Here is a 10,446-nt window from a genome sequence, read left to right as displayed (position 1 = left end):
AGCAATTTGAGCAGTATTTCTCATGTACTACTGCATGATATACTTCATGAGGTGTACATTCCATACTCTAGCTATGAATGACTGAGCTGTGCTTAATTCTGCCAGAGGGGCTCATTGAGTTAAACATTTCTGTTTCTGTAGTCTTGACAATGTAGCATTGTGTTTTCTTCCAATTTGCTGTAAGTCTATAGAGAAGCAATTCCCTTGGTGACTGTTTGTTTTTTGTGATGATTACAGCTTGCTGGCTTGTAGTTTACAGATTTTCTTATGCTGGAATATTTTTACACTCCATTACTTTTGATTTACCTTGCAAGGATGTACAAGATACCAATCACACTTAATAATAAATTGATTGTCTACCAACCAAATGAGGCACTCCAAGGCAATACAAGATTCTACTGTACATTTCAGCTTACGAACTGTATAGCTGACTTAAGATATTATGGCACAATATCACACTGCAGAAGATTAATTAGGACAAATTAAAAGCAACTCAAGTAACTGATACACTTTGAAGCTTATAGAGAGCAAGAGGATTAATGTGAGATCCTCTAGCCTTTCCCTCATGCTAACTGTCCCAATAAAGCCAAAGGCATCAGGACTGTCTGAAGCCTGATGGAAGCTCTTTGAACTGAGACCTCTCATTCTCAACTGAACAGAAATCTCTTCTTTCCGTTTTCTTGTTTCTGCATGCCAAAGTCGAACTGTGAGCAGTTCAGTTGTTTAGTGCTTTTTTTTTGTTGGGCTGGGATTTTTTGTTTGTTTGTTTTTGGTTTTGGTTGGGTTTTTTGTTTTTTTTTTTTTGGTCAAGAAGTTCACAGAGATATGTGCAGATGATATGTGCAGATGGAATAGAATTAGGGGAACAGCTTGGATATGCAATGTATAACCAAGTGCCTGGCACCTAAAATGCAGCATAAAGTCCACAGCTCGTTCAGCTTCATCTGTGCCTTTATGTGACGTGGCAGTTAAATGTTCAGGAATTCAAGCAAATGTATTGCTATTGTTCTTGCTCCTATTGTTATTATTAATCATTATTACTATTATTATTGAATGATGTTTCCTTCTCTGAAGAATGGTTCTTTCTTAGCTAGTGACAAAAGCAATGCTTTTTTGAGTATGCATCACATGACATCTCTGTCAGGCAGTGTTGTATTCACCCAGCTGTGTTCTGCTGGAGTATTGTTAGACATTTACCACAGCTTCCAGTGTCAATCTTCAATGATTTGTCTCTGTTCGCCCTTGTGACTACCTAAAAACCTGAGGAGAGATTAATACAAAGTTTGTTTTTAAGCACTGAATGAGAGAAAAATCAAACCAAACAAAAACAACACATCAACAACACCAAATCAACAAGGATGCAACAGTATTTTGTACTCTAGTTTAGCTTACAGTCTGGTAAATTTTGATATTAATATTGGAGCTTACATGTAGATTATGGATGTTCATAAAAATTGTTTGTTCATTTTAAACAGCTGATTTTGATTGACTTACCTATTGATATCTATTGATAGTAATATTTTCAAGGCTGGCCAAACACATAAAAAATAGTTTTTGTCAAAGAACATAGAAATCCTACTTCTACCAAAGAGGATTGGAAATTCTCATGGCAGGGAAATGAGGGAGGACTTATTCATAGGGACAAGTCAATCTGCAAGACCAAGAATCTTTTGTACTTTGCTAAAGCCAAACAAATGGTCAAGCACAAATGTAGTCTGAGCTCAGTAGTCTGCTTCAGCCCAAAGCCTCGGAGCCAGTACAGTGAGCATTTTGCTTGCTTAGGAAACATGAGCTCTGTTGCTATTGCGGCACAGTTATCTTGTTCAGACACAAATGGCGTGCTAGGGAAAGTCCATACAAGGACACAGTCAAATAACCTCTTTTTTACTATTGGCATAAGTGTAATAGCTTCTCAGAAATGGGCTCCTCACAAACTAATTTGTGGAAAAGATTAATTTTAATGGCAGATTTATGCAAAGGAAATCAAGAGGGCAAAATGTCAAGAACATAACTGGCTTGTGTGGAGGAAAGAGCAAGAGAAACATCATAAGAAAGAAACAAGGGACTTCTGAAGTGAAAAAATGTTGAAAATTACCTTCTTGATAATAACAGAAGAAAGTCCCAAAGAAATTAATATGAAAATGCAGCCCAAAGGAGAGTGGAAGTCTGTGTACATTACCCACTAGGAGGCACAGTGTTTGCATACTAGAATTTAAAGTTATTACTCAGGACACTAGAGTGTACTTACAATGCTCTCAGAACACAGCAGAAGCAAATTAAGAGAGATGAAATGGATTAATAAAAAAGCAAATAAAAAGGCTGTAAAGTTCAAATGAAGGGCCTAATTCCATTCCTATTAAAATATAAACAGCCACATTCCCATTAAGTTCAGTAGGAGTAGTATGAAGTAGAGTCCATACTACATCCTAAAATCTGTACGCATGGAAAATGTAATGAAAAAGCAGACAATTAACTTTTTTTTTTTTTTACTTCTAGATCTAAAAGGAAAATAGGCAGAATAATGGACTATATTTGGGTTGCTTCCGTGGAAACAAGGACTTAGTTACTTTTTGTCTTCTAAATCATTGACGTTAGCACCAGCAACCCAGTCTCACGTCACAGGTGAATAAAAGGCAAGTGGAGTCTGTGCTGTTTGTTTGCTCACAAAAACCTTTGCTGACAGAACACACTGAAGCTATCCTCTCTTGAGAGTGCACCCCAAGGACCATTTGCCTGCCACATACTGGTTGATAGCAATAGGACTAATTCTGCTGTGTTTCTTGTGTCAGCTTCTCAGTGTTTGCCTGGAATTGACACTGGCTGTTCTCAGCATTCCTCTGGCAAGTCCTAAAAAGCCACATCAGCTGGAAGATGCAAGGAGAAATGCAGGGAAGATCTGCATAGAAGTTGCAAAAGATCTCTGCAAATGTATCTAAAACTTTATCTCTATAAACACTTCCAAGACCGTATGTCCAGATGAGCACCTTGACCTCATCCTGATGTGTTCCTTAGGTAAGGTCTGAGCACATTTCTGCCCCTTCTCTTATCTTCCTGTGTCTTAGCTGGGAAGACAACTTGGCTGTACAGAATGGCCAGAGCAAAAGGCATCCTTTGGTTAGTCCTTGATGTGTTCATCTGGGGAAGCCAGGGTCCCAAGGCAGGCTGCAAAGTTTGCTGCAGCACTGCTAGTGTGAATGTCCTTTGAAATAACTGGGCAAGGCTGACTCTGAAGTTTGCAGTTAAAGGCTGATTCACAGCATTTTATACCTCCTTTGAGACCGACCTGGGCTACAGGCGCAGGTGTCTGAGAATGTGGCTGTAGCAAACCTCCAGTTCACCACTGATCACTCTGAGAAAATGGAAGGGACATGCATTCCTAGACAACAGATCTTGCAGATGTATGGCCACTGAACGGTGGGTGTTCTGACCTCCAATTAAGGACATTTCAATGTACAGTCTCTCTGGAGTTTCTGAGGAGCTCCAGCGGAATTGTGCCTGCTGACGGTGTCTTTTCTCCTGAGGAATTAGGGCAGCTCTTTACTGTCCCTGGCCTCAATCGGACACAACTTGCTGACCCATACTGTTTCTGCTGCTTCTCTGAAGAACTGATTTTCTGTACAGGTTCAGTGCTTTGAATTTATTTTGTGATGTGGTCTGTGTTTTGTGGGTCTTTGGATAGGAAGCAGCTGTGACTTAACCACTGTTTATCCCACAACTCCCAGTCATCTTTACTGTTGCTTTATTTTTGTGACATTCAGTGGCTCTCCTCTGTCTTGTATGCAAATCTTTGACTCTTTGGTGTAGGGATTTTTTTCTGTTTTGTTTGCTGAGCATCTTGTACAGCTCTCTTGCTGAGGCACTGGGTTTCACTGTAGAGCAACATCAGTATTAACCATGGTAATGAAGTACCAAGAATCAGCAGTACTCCAAAATGGAAAATAGCAACATACTGCTTTTGAATCTCGAAGGAGAGAGCAATGATGTGAGAGAATTAAGTCCAGTCAAGCCCAAAGATATAATTCCCAAGGGAATGCGTTCCACCAACGTGGCACTTGTTGCAAACTAGAGTATCACAAAGATGAAAATGCACTTTGCAGCATGTCTTGCGTCACATCTCTGACGTTTGTGATTTACCCAAGGTCAGGGTAACATTACCTTCTCTCAACCCCAGGTTGTTTGTTCTCCCTCTCTTTGACTGAGGGGAGTTTCACCTTTACTAGATATCTCTGTACACAAGCAATTTGCTCCATGGACAGATTTACTCTCTCTCGAGGGTCTGTAAGAGTTTGCCTTTTTCCAAAGGCTACATAACTACTAACACACTGAGGCAAACCCAGCTCCCGATTCATTTTACTTTCCCCGTTCTAAACGTTCCCATTCGGATCATGAAACGAACAGAACAGGGCGTGGGCTGGAGGCGCGGGGCAGCGGCTTCACCTCCGTCCCGCGGGAGCGGCGGAGGCTGTGCGGCCCGGCCCCGGGGTGGTGCCGGCCGGCCGTGGGTCCCGCCCCGCTCACCTGTGCGGATCGGATGGCCGCGCTGCTCCCGCTCCAGCTCCAGCCTGCTCCTCGGAGGATGAACGCGCCGAGGCTGCCGGCAGAGCCCGGCAGGGAGGTGAGAAGAGAAGGGGCTCCTCTCTCCGGAGGGACGGGCTGGTTTGGGCCGGCGGGCAGCTTGCGGGTCTCCTGCCTCTGGGGAGCGGGGAGGTCAGAGCTGGCCGGGACCGGTGCAGCGGGTCCAGGTGGAGGTGTGTCTGCCTGCTCCGGATGAAGCCTGGGCCCGTCCAGCGCGGCTCAGCTCGCCGGGAGTTGCGTTCAGCAGTGCTCCATGTGCAGAGCCAAATGCTTTAACCACCAGAGCCTTATTTGCTGAGCAAATACTCCCATGCAAACATAAATCAATGGGGAACAGTTGTGTTACTGAAGTTGTAACAAGCAAGTAACAAGCTGATGATGAGGAAATGAAGTGTTGCTGGGGGACTTTTCAGTGGTGCTATGGGAACTGCGGACTGATCTTTTTGACTCTGAGTGCTGTGAAGTATGTGGTTCACTCCTACTCTGAAGCAAACCAAAGGGAATGATGGAGAGCAGGAAACATCTAGGCTTCGTAAATGTGATGTGATCACTGCTGCCCTACAAATTTTGCTTATAACTGCTGGCATCTGGCCAGCGTGCTGCCCAGAGTTCTGCTCCTTGAGGGGGTTAACAATAACACATAGTGGCAGTGCAAATGACCAAAGCCTATATATATCTATGTCTCTATACATTACTTTTCCTCTTCAGAGACATAGGATATCTGTGTCTCTCAAGAATGAGCTGAGCTGAAGTAGAGTGCTGTGTTAGCCCATTTTAGGGAAAACAACTGCAGGTGTCTATCTCCTGGAGGTAGTCTGCATCCCAGACTACTCTGAGGCAGCCTGTGGCTTGGGCTTCCGCCCCTATCAGCACTGAGGTGCAAAAGCCCAGGACTGCACATCTGCCTGCCCTAGGGGAGAGAAACAGCTGCAGATGTGGGGAGGTGGGAATGCAGCCCTGCATCGCTTCTGCAGGAAGAGCTAGAGGTGAAGAGCAAAGGAGGGCCCCTGCCTTTCTGTATTCTGTGCCATGCAGTACTTACTCTGACACAGGTTGCTAGTGGAAGGGCAAATGCTCTGGGGTCCCTCTTCAGCTCTGCTCCCTTGAGGAGTTTTGGTACTGGACTTCTCTGTGACTAAGTCTTCCCATTTGCAAAATATCCATCGAGCAAAGTATTCTATGTACTTACAGTGAAAACTGAGATAGCTGTTATAGTCCAAGCCAGTCAAATATGCCTGTGAAAGAAGACCAAATTTGCTTATAAGTTTTACAGTGTGATCATCCCAGCAAAACCATTCAGTTTGAGCGGTACCTGCCTAAAAGGATATTATTGTAGTGTGATATTTATTCATAGCACTCATAGAATTTAGTATACAAACGCAGAATTTAGTATACAAACACAAACACGTAATATATTAAAAAAAAAAAAAAAAGCCACAGCATTATTTTTTCAAAGTTACGAAATAGAGGAGTTTTGAGCAGAGAAAAGAAATACAGGACTTGAGTTTGCTTTCTAGATGAACTGGAAGAAACTATTTGCTTGCAGTGAGTTACTCTTGTTTACACTGATGTGAGAATCATCACACAATTGTGGGCTGAAAGGTAATTCTGCTCTTCCTCAGGCAGAAGAAATAACCCTCACTCTTGTATTTAACATCTTCCTTTTTCTTCAAGTAACATCATTTCTTGTATTGTCAGTGACTAAAAGCATGAGGTAAGCATTTGATAATTTGTTATTACAGAGCTGTGTTTTTTCTTTGGTTTCTTTGGTTTAGTCAGTTGCTTTGTTTTGTTTTCAACAAAATAGAGGTATACATAGAAGGCTTTCATTCTAGCTACCATGATTTTTTCCTCATATCTATTTTGAGTTACAAACACAGCATGTAGTCTGACTAATTTAAATTAATATTTAGGTATTTACTTTGCTCCCATATGGGCATGCATGTTAGTTTTTAGTGTACTTTTGAAATCCATTGGACCAATATGAAAGGGTTGAGAAACCGTTGAGCCTCCTCAGAGCCCAGAAGATTTTTTTGAGATATACAAGCTAATTTGTACCTTCTTAAACTGGTTTACAGTAAAAGAACTATGAATAGAGGTAACTGTCTTCAGAAGCTGGCTATGAAGTACAAGATTTTCTGTAAAATGTGACCTCTGAAGTAGTATATTCTTACTGCAATGAACTCAGACTTGCAGATGTTACTTCCAATAGCGCCAACGTAAGCTTACCAACCTTACTAACCTACGTGGTTAATATTGAGGTCAGAGTGAAGCCTCTGACTGAATTTGGAAGGGATACAAAGTTTGGAGCAGTATATTTTCCTCATTATGGGGAGATTTGCAGATGTAAATGCCATAGAGAGTGTGTATCTCTTGCTTTTTACTGGAAAAATAGACAAGGTTGTACAGATGTTCCACTGAAATCTTCCAGAATCACTCATATGCTTAAAGTCACCATGCTGAAATTAGTCCTGTAAGAAACTGGTTTCCTGTACAGCGTAAAATTTATTGTATAGTTGCAACTAAAGGCAGTGAAGAATCTTTAATAGTGGAAAAATGGGTGCGTATGCGTATCTTCCAGTGTCTGGATGCCCTGGTTAAATGCTGAGGCCATATGAAATACACAATTCTGAGGGAAGAATCTGCATCAGTACCTTACCTGTCCCTCCTAGGTAGGTCCCTGGTTGAATGCTATTTAGAGTAAAACCTTCCATGTTAGTGGACATAAGCCAGGATAAGTAAGCCATAAGACATGGTACAAGGAAGGATGTATGTGTGTGTGTTATATGTTCCCTCTCTACCCTGTTCAATAAATCTATGGCTGTATTCTCACAGGCAAGATGCAGCAAAAGTAGCAATATTAGAAGAAAATCTTTAACCTGCCTCTCCATTTCTTCTGTTCCAGCTGTGGACAGTCATCCTATTCCTCTGAATCCACCTACTTTGCCTCAGCCTCTGCTCATACTGGTCATCACTTGCATGTTCCATTCCTCAAAGTTCCTCCTGCTGTCAGATGAAGCAGCAAGTGACTCTTCTTTCTATTGCCTTTTGGCCGTCCATGTAGCTCTCTGTCCTGCAGCCTTCCCTCCTCTCAAGCATTCTGGCACTCTGCACAGGCAATTTCATTACTTTGGTGGTAATTCTTCCCCATTAGCCAAAAATCAGTGGAACAGAACAGGGAGGGCTACTCAACAGTTGCATTTAGTCAAGATTTTCCAGACATGTGACTTATACTCTATTCCTACGATTAAATCTCTGACAAATATCATGCCCAGACAGAGGAAGTCCACATGAGGTGCCTGCAATGCTGTCTAAAATAAATAGCAAAATTGTAACAGAGCTGAGTAAGAACAATATAGAATGTTGAGCATTGGGAAGCTATGGAAACCTAAGTATTCCCTGTCTGATGAAATAACTTAGCAGTGAATCTATCTGAAGAAATGGACTGCAAATAGCTGAGAATATAATCTAGGATGAGATGTGACATCTTTGAAGTCAAAATACAGTTTACTCCCACATTCTTTTTTTATTAGCTAAGTCTCAACCTAAGTAGCGAACAATTCTTAGAAGTCTTTTTGGGACGTTTCATTTACAGTGTATGTATGGATTTCATGTGGGATGGTCATGGTTCTGTTCTAAATCTCCAGTGTGACCCACAGCAAGTTATTCAGATGCTAAGCTTATTTTTCCCATTCATTAAAGAAAGGTTAGTTCTTCAGTATAGTAACACTAAAATGAGAAAGAACTATGATATACTGCAAAAAAATGAACTTATTGCTCTATTCATAGAATCAAAGAATCACTAAGGTTGGAAAAGACCCCTAAGATTATCTAATCCAACCATCAGCCCATTCCCACCATGCTCATTGAACCATGCCCCGCAGTATTACCTCTCCATGTTTCTTGAGCACCTCCAAGAATGGTGATTCCTCCACCTCCAGGGGCAGCCATTCCAGCACCTGACCATTCTTTCTGAGAAGAAATTTTTCCTAATATCCAACCTGAACCTCAACTAGTGCAACTTGAAGACATTCCCTCTTCTCTCGTTACCTGGGAAAAGAGGCCAAACCCCAGCTCACTACCGCCCCCCTTCAGAAAGTTGTAGAGAGCAGTAAGGTCTCTCCTGAGCTTTCTCTTCTCCAGTATGGACAATCACAGTTCCCTCAGCCGCTCCCCATAGGTCTTGTGCTCCAAACCCTTCACAGCTTTGATGCTCTTCTCTGGACATGCCCTGGGGCCTCAATGTCTTTCTTGTAGTGAGGGGCTCAACAATGAATGCAGTACTCAAGATGTGGCCTCACCAAGGCTGAGTACATAGGAGCAATCACCTGCTCCAGCTGACAACACTATTTTGATACATGCCAGCATGCCATTGTTCTTCTTGGCCACCTGGGCACACTGCTGGCTCATGTTCAGCCAGCTGTCAACTAGAACCCCCAGACCCTTTTCCTCCTTGCAGCTTTCCAGCCACTCTGCCACAAACCTGTAGCAATGAGTGGGGTTTTTGTGACCAACGTGCAGGACCCAGCACACGGTCTCGTTGAACCTTTGGCCTCAGCACACCAATCCAGCCTATGGATTTTACAGGACATGTTCATCTGCAGCTAAGTGTCTTAGGCTCTGGTAGACTGAAAGACCTCCACCCAGAACTGCAGCCTAAGCAGCAACAACTGCTGCACCAATTGGGTGGGGGATGAGGCATTGTTCTCTTTATTTCACTCACAACCAAGCCTGATTTCACACTGGGTGTCAAAGGCAGCCGTCAGTAGGGCAGTGCTGCAAACATGCAGTATGTGCAGGACATGAGCCACAATTTTGTGAACTTAGACAAGTGGGGAAAAAACTACTGAGAGAAATGTGTTTGCTAGGGCCAGCATGGACAGGCTCTCTCTGGTAAAGTCATTATTTGTCCTATAGGTTGGTAATCTCAGACTGGTTCTTGATGGATGACTGAGTGTTCATATTGCTACAATGGAATTGACTGGCACAAGCAGAAGACCAAGCAGCCTCCCTGTGCTGAGGCATTTTGTCTATGAAGCCATCACTCCTATGGCAATGAGTGAACTGGTCTCTGATCATCATGGGACTGCTTTTGGTGCACCAGGAAGTGAAATGGAAAGCTTAGAGCATATTGTTTGGCATCACAGTACCTATACCAGTCATTTTTCGTTTTTCTACTGTATTTACAATGCTTATTAAAAACTGGAGGGAGGAAGAGTGACCAAATATCAAGAGATGTTCCAAGGAGTGAAAAGATGTATAGAGACACACTGTTTGCTAACTGGATGTTGGGTAAATGTTGTATTAGGCAGCAAGTGTAGAGGCTGGATGACAGTACCAATTCTTGAAGGATTTATAAAGTGCCATGGAAAACAGGAGTTTAAACTAAAATGTACCAAAGACTTAAGAACCATGGATAGCTTTACACCTTGTGTGCACTTTCACTGAGCTCAATGACACTTCATTGTAGGAAGCCGAGGAGGTGTGCAGATCCCTGCCAGACTGAGCCTGATGGTCTCCGGGACTGGATGCAGGGGCTGGTACTAACTGGGCATACAAGCTGAGGCTGCAGGGGCAGCTCTGAGCCCTGACTGAAAAGCCGCATTCACAGCCGTTGAGCAGTCCTGGCCTTATTCCCACACCTGCGGTAGATGCTGTGTGGCTCCGAGCTCGTACCTGCAGTCCCACAAAATAACCAACACTTGCTTACCAATGGCTAAGAGAAGTAAACGCAGTCAGATTTTTCTGTAGAAGCACTTTAGAGACCTTTCGCAAACGAAGCGAGTTGACGGAACGGGGTCGAGGGGACCGGACGGGGCCGAGAGAACGCCGAGAGCCGTGGGGCGGCCCCAGAGGGGAGGGAGTGGCGCC

At 43.2% G+C, this 10,446-nt stretch overlaps 1 protein-coding gene and 1 long non-coding RNA gene across 3 annotated transcripts in view; one reads left to right on the top strand and one right to left on the bottom strand.

Moving 5' to 3' along the window:
* Positions 1 to 218: 218 nt before the first annotated feature.
* LOC104914962 lies at positions 219 to 4,606 on the bottom strand. The gene is made up of 2 exons (XR_796197.2): positions 4,519 to 4,606; positions 219 to 1,260 (listed from the first exon to the last, which is right to left on the bottom strand). It is a non-coding gene; the product is annotated as an uncharacterized LOC104914962 (long non-coding RNA).
* The window catches only part of PDE8B (phosphodiesterase 8B), a 79,392-nt gene continuing 70,252 nt past the window's right edge, over positions 1,307 to 10,446 (top strand). For both annotated transcript variants that reach the window (XM_010725530.3, XM_010725528.3), the window contains exon 1: positions 1,307 to 4,615. In XM_010725530.3, coding sequence (XP_010723832.1) covers positions 4,532 to 4,615 — 84 coding nt within the window. In that variant the 5' untranslated portion in view covers positions 1,307 to 4,531. The remainder of the gene's footprint in view (positions 4,616 to 10,446) is intronic.

Source organism: Meleagris gallopavo, chromosome Z (genome assembly GCF_000146605.3).
Source record: "Meleagris gallopavo isolate NT-WF06-2002-E0010 breed Aviagen turkey brand Nicholas breeding stock chromosome Z, Turkey_5.1, whole genome shotgun sequence".
In the NCBI taxonomy this organism is placed as follows: domain Eukaryota; kingdom Metazoa; phylum Chordata; class Aves; order Galliformes; family Phasianidae; genus Meleagris; species Meleagris gallopavo.
Note: the sequence above shows the minus strand (reverse complement) of the source record. Positions and strands in the feature narration are given on the sequence as shown.